This window comes from Clinocottus analis, unplaced genomic scaffold (genome assembly GCF_023055335.1).
Source record: "Clinocottus analis isolate CAN_PGR_092001 unplaced genomic scaffold, fCliAna1.0.p SCAF_25, whole genome shotgun sequence".
In the NCBI taxonomy this organism is placed as follows: domain Eukaryota; kingdom Metazoa; phylum Chordata; class Actinopteri; order Perciformes; family Cottidae; genus Clinocottus; species Clinocottus analis.
In genome coordinates, this window is record NW_027175987.1 from 7224036 (window position 1) to 7240000 (window position 15965).

Consider the following 15965-nt stretch of genomic DNA (forward strand, 5'->3'; position numbering starts at 1 on the left):
AAACCATTGAAAACAGGGAGAGAGGATGTATTCACAACGGCACTGCAAATGTATCTGTCGAATTCACCTGTGTGGCCTCACAGCTAGCTAACAGGTGTGATTTATTTATTTTAAAGATTACAGTATGTCTCTGAATCCAATAAGTTACAGAGAGGGGTCCAAGATGTGTTTAGCGTAGCTTAGCATAAAGAAGCAAATGCTAAATCAACAAACTAGCACACTCAAAAAGTTGCTGCAAATTCGCTCTCAAGTTACAGCTAAATAAAAATCCAATGTGAACTCTAATACGGTTGATTAGAGGCTTTAAAATTGTCTGGTTTCACAATCCTGCTTTAAATATGTAAAAAAAGAAGCTAATTTAGGCTATTTGTACATTAACTAATTAAGAAATTTAGCAGTGCAGGTCGCCCAGCATTTGGCATTGTGGTTCAGGTTAGCTAACTTGTGTGGGTTGGCCCACACACATAAAATACTTTGTTCCTGCACCCCGCTACACCAACCTCTCAAGTTAGAACAAGAAAAGTTTACTTTTAACAAAGTACAGTTTGTATACGTTCTGCATAATAATGAGATTGATTTAACAATTACACAAATGTAAGTGTAAGCAAATATCTCCGTCATGGAGGCACTCACACGCGGCAGACTGTTAAATGTGACTGTATGTGTCAATGCGGAAAGTTTTCTCGCTACAGAGTATTAAGTGTAGTACTTTTACTTAATAAAGGCTCTCAATCCTCAACCTCTAGATCAGACGCTAATGCAGCATGCTGTTAAACATGAAATACCATACATGAGGAGGTTTAAAAAAAAATAATTTTGTTCTCAGTTGGTCACAGTTATTTAGTGATTAGAAAACAGTGTGTAACACAGACTACAGTGGCACGCACTGCAGGTACAACAGCCGGTCAGGTGGGAGAGGTGGTTGTCGTGGAGGAAATTCTCTGAGGGAAACAAAACAGGCTGAAGAGCAGCTGAGCTGAGGAAGGCAAGACCAGATGAAGAAGGCAATGGCAGAGCAGCCAGCAGCAGCAGCAGCAGTAGGAAGAGAAGGAGAAGGAGGAGATATCAGTCTACAGGACGTCCTGAGTGAACGGATAGATGAAGCTCAGAGGACGAAGAACGGCTCCAACATGATCCGAGTGTTCATCAGCTCCACCTTCACAGGTAGGTCACTGTTTGTACTTTCTACATACATTGGCCAAAACCAGGACTCCTGCTGTGTACAGCAAATGCCTGTATGCAATCAGTGTGTGGTGCAACAGGAACATTTTGAGGGATCTCAGCTAAAGATTTTGAAATAATAGATACCTTTTATCAGCATTCATTTTGACTTGCCAAAGCAGGAAAAACACTGGGTGGAATCAGTAACACTAATGGTGTTTCATTGCTGCATTCCATACATGTGAGCTTGTTCCAGGGCTTGTTGTGCATGGTCACTCACTAGAGTGACCATGCACAACAAGCCCTGGAACAGCCATGTCCTGGCCAGCCATGTCCGTACATGGCTGGCCAGGACACGTCGTTAATGTGATTATTTACACCTGTGCTTTTTGTGCTTTGGTGTAAAAAAGGGTCTACTGTGGCATTAAGTCATGTAAAACTGTGAGCTCATGGAAGTACAATGCATTTCACTAAAGGAAGAAAATATATATACCTCGTAATAATAAGCTACTATTTCGTAATTACTAGGTCTGGAGCTCATAATCATGACCAAAGATCTCATGAATATTAGAGCCTAGTTTGGACTTCCGAGATCAATACCTCATGCAGCTAAAAATACTTCATTGTCTTGTGAAACCAAACCCACTACCTCCTTCAATGGTCTTCTCCTGGTTACACAACAACACTCATTTCAGCGGGAAACATTTTTGCAAATTTCTATTGTGAAAAATAGTGTGACCAAAATCACTACACACAAACTTATATTCTGCTGTGGTCATTTCAGATCATCTTACTGATTTAGCTTTTAACTCTTTCTTTTTTCATCACTGACCAGATATGAGCAGCGAGAGGAAAGCCCTGCTGGAAAGAGCTTACCCAGAAGTCCTTGCTTTCTGTCGCAGTCTGGGCCTGGTGTTTGAGGTTAGTAATGTAAATATTCAAATTTAAGACAAAGAAATCCAGTAACTGATAATATGATGTATAATGCAGTTTCAGTAAATACATGCTCATTGATCAGTGAGGTCACTTCCTGTTTAGGTGGTAGATCTACGTTGGGGGATTCGAAGCGACTTGTCTGGAGACCACGAGGCCTGTGAAATCTTCCTGCATGAGATCAAGAGCTGTCAGAGGATTTCAGCTGGTCCTGCTTTCATCGTGAGTCTCTCACAAGCTGGATTCATTTGTTTTGACTTAAGTTAAAGTGAATGAATCACACCGTGGTGACAGTAATTGCTGTTTGAATTTTTCCAGGAATAGCCATTTCATTTATTTTTCTTTCTATGAAGTAATTTTGTTAATTAATTGTTTGCTCAGTAGGATGTCAGAAAATTGTAAAAGAAAAAAAAAAGGCCATAAGAATCTTCCAAATCCATCAGTGATATCTTAATACATCTTTTTTGTTGGACCAACACTCCAAAACTAAATAATATCCAGTCAGGAGTGGGCAGATTCAGAGGTCTGGACCCGGGCATCAAATTCCCTTCTCCGGGGAACACGTCAATTTCAACATGAAGCCAATATACTGTCCCGTGAATTGGAGGGTTATGTATTGGATCTTTTCATGAGATGTTTCTATTGTAGTGGAAGTAAAAGTGGATGCATGCGATAAAGCATTAAATCCAGGATTAAAAAGTAACTCATTCTTCCTCTTCTCTTTACTTCCCTGCATCTGGGCTCCAAAGGCTCTGTTGGGAAACCGGTACGGCCATCGAAGTCTTCCTCGCCTCATACCGGAGAAACTGTTTGAAGTCCTTTTGTCCAAACTCTCCAAAAAACCAGAAGGCACCAAGCAGTTAAATGAGTGGTTCTTAAAAGACAACAATGCGGTCCCACCCACTTACGTGCTCCAGCCAATCACGACTCACTTCCCCCACTACAACGACCTACGACCCGAGAGTGGCCCGCAGCGTGACAAAAACCTCCTCTCGTGGCGTTCCACAGAGACTCAAGTGTTGCAGCTCCTACGCTTCGCCGCCACGGACGCTGAGGCAGCCGGTGACATCACAGCCGATCAGAAACAAGACTTCTTCACATCAGGTCAGAGATGTCTAACAAAGTTTGTCTTTGTCTCAAACATTTTAGTGAAAGTTGATGTTCTCTATCTTTTTCAAAGTCATAGTACAAGAGTTTGAGCAGGGTTTGTGGAAGAACAGCAGCGAACCATCGGCTCTACTCTTCGTGCGAGAGATTCCCCGTCAGAAGGTGAGGGATGGTCCTAAACGTCTCGCTAAGTACTTGGACCTAACCGCCGACGGGCTTCTAGACAAAGATGTTATGGGTCTCCTTGCCACCCTTAAGTCCCGCCTCTACGCAACACGGCAGAAGATCCTCAACTTGCACTGTGTGGAGCTCAGTAAAGGAAGCATCGACCCTACACGCAAAGAGCACACCCAGTACCTGGACAGTGTCTGCGAGCAGTTTGTCTCGCAGATGAAGGACAGGATAAGAGCGGTGGTTGATTCTCTGGTGGTGGGGAGGCAGAGGAAGATTTGGGGGAACATTGAGGAAGAAAGGGAGGAAATCTCAGATTGGGGGGTTGAAGAAGTTGTACAGCACGCCACCATGAGCATCGAGCTGTGCAAAGATCTTTACGGCAGGGAGGGTCTTCTGGGTAAGCTCTGCTGTGCCATGTGGGAGTCAACTAATGTGTACCACACCCCGCTGGTGGTGCACGGAAATGCTGGGATGGGGAAGACAGCCCTGATGTGTAAACTGGCACAAGAGATGCGCAGTGTTCTGGAGGACGGGACAGGGGTGGTGATCCGGCTGCTGTCGGATCGACACCCTCAGAGACCCGACATTGACCACGTCCTCCGCTACGTCTGCCTCCAGATATGTTTGTGTTACGGTTTGGCTCTGCCCTCGCCGCTGACGGCCAACACTCACCTGGAGTTGCTCCGGTTCTTCGGGAACATCCTCACCGAGGTTTCCCAGCAGGGAAAAACTGTGCTCATCATCCTGGATGCTCTGGATCAACTCTCAGATCAACATCATGCTCACAAACTCCACTGGATGCCCTCCGATCTCCCACCCAACGTCCACCTTGTGGTTTCCATGGATACCAACAGTGAGACATTCGCTAATATGCGGATGAAGTTAAAGAGTTTGGAGAATTTCTTTGAAGTGGAACGTTTGTCCCGTGACGAAGGAAAACAGATGATGGAGTCGTACCTGCTAGCATCTCAACGAACTTTGACCCCGGAGCAGAGCAACACCACATTGCAGAGCTTTGAGCAGACGGGCAGTCCTCTGCACCTCACACTGATTCTCTCTGCAGTCAAACGCTGGACGTCCTTCACCCCGCTCACAGCAGTACACCTGGGCACCAACACACAGGAAATGATGTCACAACTGTTTTTGATGCTGGAGGAGAAACATGGAAAGGAGCTGGTGGGCGGGGCCTTAGGGTACATCACTCTGGCAAGGTGAGAAGAGTTATTGTGTAACCGGGTCTGATCAAACCTGCATTCTCTCTAATTCTTAATCATCAGAGGAGTTTCCCTGTAGCAATGGTTTTGAAACCAATTTTGAAACATAATGGAGACAATGTCAAGCACATATTCTTTCTTTCATTCTTTCATATTCTTTCTTTAATAATACAATATCAGCAAACAAATACATACAAAATGACTTTGAGCGTTTCTCTACTTGACAACAATGATTCAACAATGAGTTGAAGAGGCATTTCTGTTAGTTGTGGTATGTTTGTATCTGAATCATGTTGCCACAACAGTGTTAGTACCAAAATGATAACAATAATGATAATAATTATCTTAAATGAAATCATCCACAGAACTTTACAAGGCCCAACAATGAAAGCAAACTGACCTTCTGACTCTTTAGGGAAGGTTTGCTGGAAACTGAACTTCGTGACATCATGTCTCTGGATGATGACATCATCTGTGAGGTGTACAAGTACTCCCTCCCTCCGTCCCCATCGTTGATCCGACTGCCTCCCCTCCTGTGGGCAAGACTCAGACGGGATCTCGAGGATCTGCTTGTGGAGCGTTGGACATGCGGGGTGGCCGCCATCGCTTTCAACAACCGGTTAAGAAGAAGAAAAAAAAATAATAATAATAATATATATATATATATATATATATATATATATATATATATATATATATATATATATATATATATATATATATATTTATACATAAAGATAAATGATCACACAGGTCAAGTGTAAAATGATTGAGAAATGTGAGTGTGTAAATGTGTGCAGGCATCTGTACGAGGCGGTTTCAGCTCGGTATCTGACGTCACAGCAGCGCGGACGGAGCGTGAGGATCCTGGCGGAGTACTTTCTGGGTCGATGGTCGGGGAAACTGAAGCCGGTTGCTCTGCCGGGCCTGTCGCTGGTCCTCTCTGACAGAAAGGTACAAAATATGCAGAACCAGGTATCAACCTCCGGTTCAATGCGGAAGTCTCTTAAACTTCCATTCTCTCTGTTGACCAAGAGGTGGCGAATCCTCTGTTTGCAAGAATAAGTCAGATTGTATATAAGTCTATGAAAAAATTATTCTACTTCTCAATTGATTTATTCTTTAAATATTGTAAACATGGTCTTAATCTTTAGTTTCAAGCTCTTCTCGTAAATGATGGTCCACTTAGAGTCAAATAGACCATAAAGAAGTGTGATTGACGTCGGGGCTACTGTGATTGACAGGTCACTGTTGCTACCAGATCCATTTACGTCATTCATCAACAATCTAAATATGTTCCCTGCCATTCGCTGATGAAAAAAAGTCAAGATGGTGATGGACAAAACTTCATAGTGGAGGTTTCAAAACATCAGTCCTCAAACCATCGAGTGAGGACAGAAAATGACTTAAGTATAAATAAATAAATGCATCAATAAATACAGGAATAAATAAATAACTAAATACAGGAATAAATAAATACAGCAATAAATAAATGCCTAAATAAATGTATAAATAAATACAGGAATATAACTTATACATGGCCCTTAGATGAAGTCAAAAAGCTGTCTAGGCGAGCAGTACTCATGGCTTTGACCCGGCGGCTACTGGCAGACCTGCTGGCAGACCTGGGTCCTGTTTTTTGTACCTGGTTTACTGAGTTAGCTGGACAATTTTGACGATAAGATGACCTAGATCAGGCTTTTCAGTTTTTTGAAGCAAGTTTAGAAAAATCATCATAACCTGGTCCCGAGCAGGTTTAGTGCTTTTTGTCCAGTGAGACAAAAAGCACTAAACCTACTAAACCCTCATTGATGGAGCAATATTAATTATATTAGTTTTATAGGGAGAGAGTTCTTCCAGATCGCCAAGATCCGTTCTCACGTCATGACAACATGAAAAGTGCCACAGCTCGTTTTTTTGCGAGTGGTACATGTTTAAACAGTGTCTACGATGCCTAGAACATCGTGAAAGCCTACATACTGCCTGGAGCTGGCTCTGCCCCTGACCCCAGATCCTGGCTGTCTCGGGAGCAGGTCCTGTCTTGGTCGCTATGGCCCTGCTGATGCCCCTCCTCTCTAGCTCTTCCGCTGACATGGACTATGGCCATTTGGATCGTGGTTCATGCCTACTACTCATTATATGAATAGTTTCTGTCACATTCATGTAAGGTTGCTTATTCTGGTCACAAGACATCTATTGCATTTGTACATCCGGGGAGAGGGATCCTCCTCTGTTGCTCTGCCTCAGGTTTTTTTCTTTGACTGTTGCATACTTTTCCTTCATGCAAGAATAAACGGACGAAAGACAATTTGGATTCAAAGATTCCATTCCTCCTTAGCAGATGAACAGAGATCTTACAATACACCCTGTGAAAGGGTTTTTACTAACTTTATTTGGGGGAGTTTTTCCTGATCCGATGTGAGGTCCTGGGACAGGGATGTCATGTGTACAGATTGTAAAGCCCTTTGAGGCAAATATTGTATTTGTGATTTTGGGCTATACAAAATAAACTTAATTGAATTAAACATACATACTGATCTGTCCATACACATATTCAAACTCCTAGTTATATGGTAATCTACACATACATACATGAATATATACATTAATAGTACATGATACGGGCATACATTACATAGATCCTCATAAGTATTGTAGAGACCCTGCCTCAGGAAGTTGCGAGACGTTGTCTAGCTTATTGTGTTAATTATTGGAGAACAATAGAACAGGCTACTGTCGGCCGTAGCCTACGCCACAACAACAGAAACACGCTCATAACCCTGCAACAAGCTTCACATCCGTTCCGGGTAGACTCTCTCCCTCCCGGCCCGCAACACACACACACACACACACACGCGCACACGCACGCACAACCCCCAACCTTACTCGCTCTGCCAATTACAGACACGCTTATTGGTAGTTAGGATGACTGACAGGCTTCACAGCAACACAGCTCATGCGACATTCACTGACCTCCTTAACCCTGTAATTACAATAACCAGTCATCTTAGCTTGAACACTTTTTTCTGTAAACACAATAAAACTTTAAACATAACAGGTTAACATTACATGTCTCTCGGGCCGTTACAGTATATGTTAATTTGTATACTACTGCCAGCAGACATTTAAATAAATATAATCTGATTGATTTAGGTGATGAGGCACTTAAAATTAGCCGATACATTTTCCCAACACTGACACATTTATTTGTCTGATATTTTGCGATGTGATTCCAGCCCAACCACCGGAGCAGCGTTATGCTGCATTCACAGGAAGTGTTGCGAATATTTTCTACGCTTTGAATGTGAAAGCACCATGAGACTATGCCATCATTATGGGCTTAAATGCAGTATATGTAGTCATGATCATCTTCTGCCAGCAGATCTGCTGCAGGATGTGGCCCCTTTTATCCAGCCGAAACTGAAGAATGTCCTTATCAACGTGGTTCTCTAAATCGTCTGCTAAAGATCACAATCGATTTGAAATGGCTTGTAATAACAGTGCCATGTTGCCAAGTGCTAACGATTGCCAAGTGCTAACGGTTAGCTGAGCTTGCAAACTTCACGGCAGAAGTGCGATCACACTGACAAATCATGCTTTAAAATGAAGAAATGTGTGTGGACACAGGAATACAGACATAAATAATGAAGAAATACAAAAATGTAGAAATAGATTTATTTAATAATGTCCTGTTTAGGAATAACTTATATATATATATATATGTATATATTTACTCTTGTATTTATTCATGCATGTATTTATTTATACTTACGTCATTTTCTGTCCTCCATACGGGTGACATCACGACAACTCACTGTCCACTTCTTATACAATTTATGCATGTAACTGCTAATAGATGAAGGTAAACTCTGCAAGTTGTTTGCTCTACTTCCCTGACATTATTCACAGGAACTGACATACCTGTACTTCAGTAACCGATTATCTATCTATTGGTGTTGTACTTTGAATGGCTGTATGATGTCCACTGTACCATAAAGGTCCCGCCCCAGCCACTATGGTTTGCGCCAGGATTGGCCAACGTCAGGAAGCTGCAGGAGCTGCCCCATCACCTGCTGCATGCTGGTCTGTGGGACGAACTGCGACAGGAAGTCATTGGTGAGATGTGGAAAGATGTAGGAAAATCCCAGTAGATCAGCAGTTTCTAAAACACTCAAACCAGCTTATCCGGCACCAACAACTGAGTTCAAAGTTCCTAGTTTGATGCTGGGTTTGAACTTCACAGATTGTCTTGAACAAAGGCATTGAGTTACTGCCATGTGATTGGCGGATTTGATGTTTGCATTACAGTTGTAATATATTCCTAAATCCTGCAAAATACTAGAATGTAGGAGAAAAAAATGATGATGCAAAAGTTCTGAAATAAATATTTATAATGTTGAAGCTTTTTTGTTGTCATTTTCAAACTTTAAAATTGTATTTTCCAGTATTGTTTATACAATTTCTTATCTTGTACAATTTCTCCAAACAAGTTCAGTTGTTTTATCACCTATTACTAATTAGTGCTACTGTTTTTCAGGCAGTGCTGAGTGGCTGTACTGTAAGATCAGGGTGTGTGGGGTATCCAGTGTGATCCAGGACCTGGACCAGTGTTCCCAGTACATGGACTGCATTGAGACCCGATTGATCCGAGACACTCTGCTCCTGATTAAACCCAGTCTGGACTTCCTGGACGGTCACATGGGTTAGTTATTCCGAGCCAATGTTTTATTATACGTGTCCTTCAAAAGTTTACTTTTAGAAGCAAAATATTTTTTAAAACCTAAATAAAATAAGAAGAATGTTTGAATAAAAAGCTAACAAATTATATCATTTTATTTTTCTCTGGTTACAGAAACGTTTCTCTTTTACACCGAACTGTTGGCCAGACTCTCCTCCTTGGCCACGGTTTTCCCCTCTGTGATTGGTCAGCTGTGTCGTCAATGTGAGGAGAGGTCGCTGTTGTGCCCCGAGCCGATCCTCATTCCTAAGTGCAGTTTCCTGCAGCAGCCAGGGGGGGCGCTACAACACACACTGACCGGACTGCTGGGAGGTCAGAAATATTACATTGTTACTCTGAAAGCAGCATAAAGTTAAATATAGTAGAACTGAAACATTTATGATTCTTATATCAAAATTACAATTTTAATTTTTGTTCTATCTTCAATAATTATCAGTATTTTAGCAAATTGTAGGAGGTTAAAGTTTTAGTCAGTGTCTCTTGATTTAAATTTCAGAACTTTACTTGTTGAGTGTAAAACCCCGGAAATTGAACCTTTAAAAGTCAGTCCTAGTTTATTTTTTTATTTTTTTATTTTTTTTTACAATACAGCATATACAAGTTGTACCTTTGATTATATTTGACACATTTATATTTACATTTTTCCACAGCAAGCAATGCATTAGTGATTATGGCTTGGCTGGAATTACATTTATAGAAAATCATCAATCAAATAATTTTTTGCGGTCGTCGAGCAGTTAAATCTTGAGTAAGGTAGGACAGGTGCGCATCAAAAGTTTTACCTGTCGTCATGTCTTCAGGTGTGCTCTGTGTGGACATCTGTGTGGAGGCGGGTCTTCTGGTTGCAGGTTCAGATAGCGGCATGGTTGCGGCCTGGAGCCTTGCTGACCAGAGGCTTGTACACTCACTTCTGGGACACACAGGTCAGTCTGCATTCTTTAAAGAACAAGTATCAAATTATATTATGATTGAAAATAATATTCTGTGTGCAGGTGAAGTTCTATCCGTCAAAGTGATTGTCAACGTTGCCGAATGCTTCTCATTGGCTGCGGACGGCTCTCTGAGGAGGTGGAGCCTGGTGAATGGCCAACAGCTGCACTGCATCCAAGAGGCGGTGCCTGTTGACTCCACCCCTTCCTCAGTACACCTCCACCTGTCTGAACAGCTGATCTGTGTTTACACCAGGACACAGGTACTACGTATTATTACTACTACTACTACTACTACTACTACTACTACTACTGCTGCTGCAATACTGGTGTTTGCACTACTACTAGTAGTACTAAACACACTACTTAAAAAGTTGCTGTGGGGAACTTTTAACTGGGACTCAATTTCATACTGCTGGAAGCCAACCAGACCCAGAACGTATTGCTGGGCTCGTTAAAGGGAAGAGAGGCACGGGAGAATCAGGACTGCAGGGGACAGATCGCCAGAACCTGCTGCAGTAAAGTTAGAGGTTCTATAATGGTTCTATAATACATGGACTACCAAAATCAAGATGAAATTAAATCTCCGCATTGTAGTTTAATATTTTACACTATTACTAATATTACTACTACAACTAGTTCTACTGCTTTTACCACTTCTTGTCCTACTGATATTGACATTCACTATTACTGATGATACTGCACTTTAAGACCATTTCTGTCTGATTCGGGTCATGTTGTTCTTGCAGGTGAAGATGTGGAAGTTGGACGGAGCTGAGCTCCTCCTCAGCAGGAGTGATGATGACGGGTCGGTGGTTCTGGGAGTTTTGGGAGCATCAGTCTTTCGACTTTGTGACTCTGGTCTGGTCAGAATATCTCATCCTGTTAATGAGCCTCAAACTGTTGACACTCGGCTGGAAAACTCACAGAGAAGTTTAACTCCTGTGAAGTCTGTTATGTTGCCGAAACGTGGGAAAGTGTTTGTGGTTTCTAAAGAAGGATTCCTCTATCAGGTATGTGTTTCATTCAAAATGAAGGTAGATTTTAGTGCAGAAAGAAATATTACACTTTCCATTATGAAGCTTTCTAGTAGTAAAACAGTTTTGTCCTCAATACCCAAAAAAGATTAAGTTTCTTGTTATAAATTGTAAATCTTGCGCACAAAACATGTAAGCTTAAACAATTAATTGATGTATTAATTAGACAAATTATTGTGAAGGTGTCATTTCAGGCTCTGGGTAACTGGGATGGCATTTCTCACTATTTCGACTATTTTTACAAACAAATCCATCGATTGATTGCAAAAATAATCACCAAATAAATCCATAATGAAAATAATCATGAGTTTAGAGTTCAAAATGAACTCCCCCTCAAACAACAGTAAAATCCTGCTTTTATATTGATGTTTAAATGTTTATAAAATGTTTTCTTTTCCCTAATACTTGTCTTTCAGTACATTTTCCTGATTACATTTAAATACTTTAACTTAATACAGGACAATCATTTCTCACAATACCTCCTCCACTACTGTTTGTAGATCACAGCCGATAGAAACCTAATGACTTTATATTCAACATTAGATCCCCAAACTTAATCATTTTAACTTCTGCTACACACAATAATAACTGTTGATGGTAATTATTACCTTCCTGTCTGCAGATTTCCACGACGGGGAGACAGACTGTTGTCAAGTTTCTTCTGGTTCCTTCTTTGCTTTCAGTCACTGAAGATGAAAAAATACTGATAGCAGGTCTGACTCTGTTATTGATTTAACTGAGTAAGAGTTTCTTAAACTGTAATAAGATGCAGCTGCACATATTTGATTTTAGGAAAACTTCCATCCATCCATCCATTTTCCGCCGCTTATCCAGGGTCGGGTCACGGTGGCAGCAGGCCCAGCAGGCCGACCCAGGTTTCCCTCTCACCTGCAACATTTTCCAACTCAATCTGGGGGATCCCGAGGCGTTCCCAGGCCAGCCGGGGGATATAATCCTTCCAGCGTGTCCCGGGTCTTCCCCGGGATCTCTTCCCAGATAGACATACTCCTCACAAAAACCCCCGAGGGAACCAGTCGAAAGCCTTCTCCAAGTCCACAAGGCACATGAAGACTGGTTAGGCAAACTCCCAAGACCCCTCCTTCTTGCAATGGCCCAATTCGAAAAGGGCACTGCCCTTCTTGAATCTGAGGTTCGACAAGCGGTTGGAGCCTCCTTTCCAGCAGAACCCTCGTGGCGACTACCGGGTTCTCGGGTTGCCACAACGACAGGCACCGATGACCTTCCAGCCACAGCTCCTAGTGGCCACATGCACAATAGAGGCTTTGAACAAGGTCCGCTCGGATTCCATATGCCTCACCTCCCTCAGGATGCGTGAGAAGTTCTTCCAGAGGTGAGAGTTGAAGACCTCCTGGACAGGATCCTTTGCCCTCTGCCAGACCTTCCCAGTTCACCCTCACAACACGTTTGGGCTTGCCAGGTCTCTCTGGCCGGTTCCCCGGCCATCTGATCCAACTCACCACCAGGTGGTGATCAGTTGACAGCTCTGCTCCTCTCGTCACCCGAGTTTCCAAGACAAACGCCCACAGATCAGATGGTACAATTACAAAGTCGATCATTGATCTTCGGCCTAAGGTGTTCTGGTACCAGGTACACTTATGAGCCACCTTATGCTCGAACATGGTGTTCGTTATGGCCAAACCGTGGCTAGCACAGAAGTCCAACAACAGAACACCATTCGGGTTCAGATCGGGCCAGCCGTTCCTCCCAATCACCCCCCGCCAGGTTTCTCTGTCATTGCCCACGTGACCATTGAAGTCTCCCAGGAAAACTATGGAGTCAGCAAGCGGCGCCCTCTCCAGGACCCCTCCCACCGACTCCAAGAAGGCTGGATACTCCAAACTAATTTTTGGTGCATAAGCACAGACAACAGTCAAAGCCTTACTCCCCACAACCCTTACGGCTCGTGAAAGAAAGGTTAATGTGTTCCAGCTGATCACTGTTTGTGTCCTCTGCAGGAAGTGAGCAGACTCTGAGCCTCTTTCACATCGACCAGGACTCTGTGGATGGATTCCTCGACCTCCAACACGATGACAGCGTTTTGTCTAGCTGTGTGTCTTCAGACTGCCGACTGCTTGTCTCTGGAGCTGCTGACCAACTCATACGAGTAACAGCCTAAAATACTGTAGATGTAGATGGTGGAGTGGGCAGGAAATTTGCTAGCAGCTGCTTCACAATAAACTTCACAGTTAAAACCATCAAGCTGCTTCACAATTGGAGTAAATGTCCAAATATTGCTAAATAGAAAATTCCTCTCGATGCTTCACAATAAAGGCCTCTCAGCCGCTTCACGGTAAAAGTCCTCCTGTAGTTTTACATTAAAAGATTATCCAACTGCTTCACATTAAAAACCCTATAGACGCCTTACCGTTGGAGTAAAGGCCCCAAAGTTGCTTCATACTAAATTATTTGAAACTGCTTCACTGTAAAGCCCCTATACTGCTTCACAGTCAAAACCCTCAAGTGGTTTCACAGTAAAAAACCTCCTGCTTTTTTACAGTTAAAGTTAATTCAATGGCCTCACAGTTAAAACCCTCTACTTGCTTCATAGTTACAGCTAATTCAGCTGGTTCACAGTAAACGCCCTGTACATGCTTCACGAGAAAAAAAACTCCGGCTGCTCTACACTGACAGAAATACTGACTTCATACAACTGTTTCATGAATCTTACTGCAAACTGCAGTTTAAAAACGTAAATGAGTCAACAGCTCCGGCTTTCACAGAGGCAATATTTATGTGTCCCTGATATTCCGTATTCTTCTGTGTCAGATCTGGTCGGTAACCACTGGTGCGCTGTTGGACACTCTGTGTGGTTCAGACTCTCCCGTCACTTCTGTTTTGCTGTATCACGGCTTCGTGGTATCGGCCTCGACTGCTGCTTCCAGTGTCCATCTGTGGAATCTGAAGTACGACACCCGCCACAAGCCCATCGTCCACATTCCCGCTGGCTGCGCCCATGTTGTCGTCACTAAAGACGCAGACCGAGTTTTCTACGTCCGGCAGCAGAGCCAGACAGAGGTCCTCAGCTGGAACAACAACACAGGTCACTTCTGGTGCAAAGTTAGACCACAGGCACAATGCGATGCATTTGCTGGCCCAGTATGGTAATCACGTTCAAGTTATAAAAGCACCTTCAACAGGTGGCAACCACTAAACCTCCTCTTGGATCTCCCTGCAGGTTCTATATCAGAGCGTTTGCCGGTCTCTGCTGAGGTGTGCTGTCTGGAGGTAGCTCAACACAAACGGCTGCTGTTCTGCGGCCTGATCAGCGGCACCGTCCTCATCTACCCATTAGCGCTGCCACAGGAGACGCTCTGTATCCCCCCTCCAGAGAGCCTCTCCAGGGTGCTCTGCCTGGCTGTCAGCTCTCAGGAGAAGCACATGGCGGTGGCCTACGAGGACTCTGTTTGTTTGTTCGAAATCACCACCAGAGACAGCTTCCCCACGGTGGATGGACCCTTGAAGGGGTTCCCCCTGTCCCTCCTCCACGCACCACTGTCCTCCATGGCCCTGCTGTCCGACCGCAGGTTGCTGTACGGGACAAACTGCGGGGAGGTGAAGTTGTATGACTTTTGCAACAGCAGCAGCTCTGACCTGGAGCCTCAACGCAGCAGAGTCACCTGCGTGACGGTTAATAACAGGGGGAACCATGCCCTGGTGGGCTCCGAGGACGCCGTCCAGAGGCTGTGGAGCCTGAGCCCACTGGTCCTGGACCACACCATGGAGTACAAGGTCACAGCTCCTGTACATCTGCAATAATCCACCAGAGGACACATTTTCCCCACTGACTCAAAATTATGTACACATTTCATAACTGCATGCAATTTTCAGTGGTGGAAGAATTGCTCAGTACTTTAACAACAGTGTAGAAATACTCATCAAATATTTTCAGAATAATACATCATTTATTCTTGAATTATAACTTCTGATACATTAGAATCAGTCATCAATCATCCGAACAAGGAATTTGATCTTCATTGAATTGCTCTTAATGTACTTAAACAGAAATAACAGCTAAGAACAAGGACAACGAAGCTGGAAAAAGAAAATAATATACTATGTCGACACGTGTCTGTGAACAATTGATATTTATACCAATGTGTCTACATAGTATTATTTTCTATAACACACAAAATATAATGAATGAATGATTAATGTTATGTATAAATTAACTAATATTGTCAAATACATGTAAAATAGTAGAATAAAATAAAAAAGCTAACTAAATAAAAGCAAAGTAAAAGTAACAAAAAGTATACAAATTGTATTTAAGTACAGTACTCGAGTAAATACATTCCATTAGATTCCACCATTGATCATTTTAAAGTATGATTTTAACATAATATCTCAATACCTATTTATCATTTATACACAGTAATATGAACAATTATGTATATAATGTTCATTTATAATTACGTAGCTGTAAACCGATAAAAGGACATAACTATAACTTTATAGTTTATAACTTCCCCAATGAATAAATGTTATATAATATCATTATTCGCAAAATCACAATGCTCCAATGTTGCTGTTCAGGGGTTATTCTTCGAAGGCGTCCTCTCTGCTGCTTTCTCTGACAACGACCAGTTCGTCTTCACTGGATCTCAGGACAGATCTGTCCAAGTCTGGGACGTCGCTACAGGTACGTTCTGGT

The 15965-nt window shown here is 42.7% G+C and overlaps 1 protein-coding gene across 1 annotated transcript in view; it reads left to right on the top strand.

The window, feature by feature from the left end:
* Nucleotides 1–1007: 1007 nt before the first annotated feature.
* Nucleotides 1008–15965, top strand: part of nwd1 (NACHT and WD repeat domain containing 1) — a 15977-nt gene continuing 1019 nt past the window's right edge. The window contains exons 1-18 of the mRNA XM_068591685.1: nucleotides 1008–1164; nucleotides 1997–2082; nucleotides 2200–2316; nucleotides 2844–3198; nucleotides 3275–4586; nucleotides 5005–5208; nucleotides 5390–5543; nucleotides 8588–8705; nucleotides 9127–9291; nucleotides 9442–9639; nucleotides 10128–10250; nucleotides 10320–10519; nucleotides 11006–11269; nucleotides 11916–12006; nucleotides 13270–13418; nucleotides 14081–14354; nucleotides 14490–15043; nucleotides 15848–15953. Of these exons, the coding sequence (XP_068447786.1) occupies nucleotides 1008–1164; nucleotides 1997–2082; nucleotides 2200–2316; nucleotides 2844–3198; nucleotides 3275–4586; nucleotides 5005–5208; nucleotides 5390–5543; nucleotides 8588–8705; nucleotides 9127–9291; nucleotides 9442–9639; nucleotides 10128–10250; nucleotides 10320–10519; nucleotides 11006–11269; nucleotides 11916–12006; nucleotides 13270–13418; nucleotides 14081–14354; nucleotides 14490–15043; nucleotides 15848–15953 (4627 nt within the window). The remainder of the gene's footprint in view (nucleotides 1165–1996; nucleotides 2083–2199; nucleotides 2317–2843; nucleotides 3199–3274; nucleotides 4587–5004; nucleotides 5209–5389; nucleotides 5544–8587; nucleotides 8706–9126; nucleotides 9292–9441; nucleotides 9640–10127; nucleotides 10251–10319; nucleotides 10520–11005; nucleotides 11270–11915; nucleotides 12007–13269; nucleotides 13419–14080; nucleotides 14355–14489; nucleotides 15044–15847; nucleotides 15954–15965) is intronic.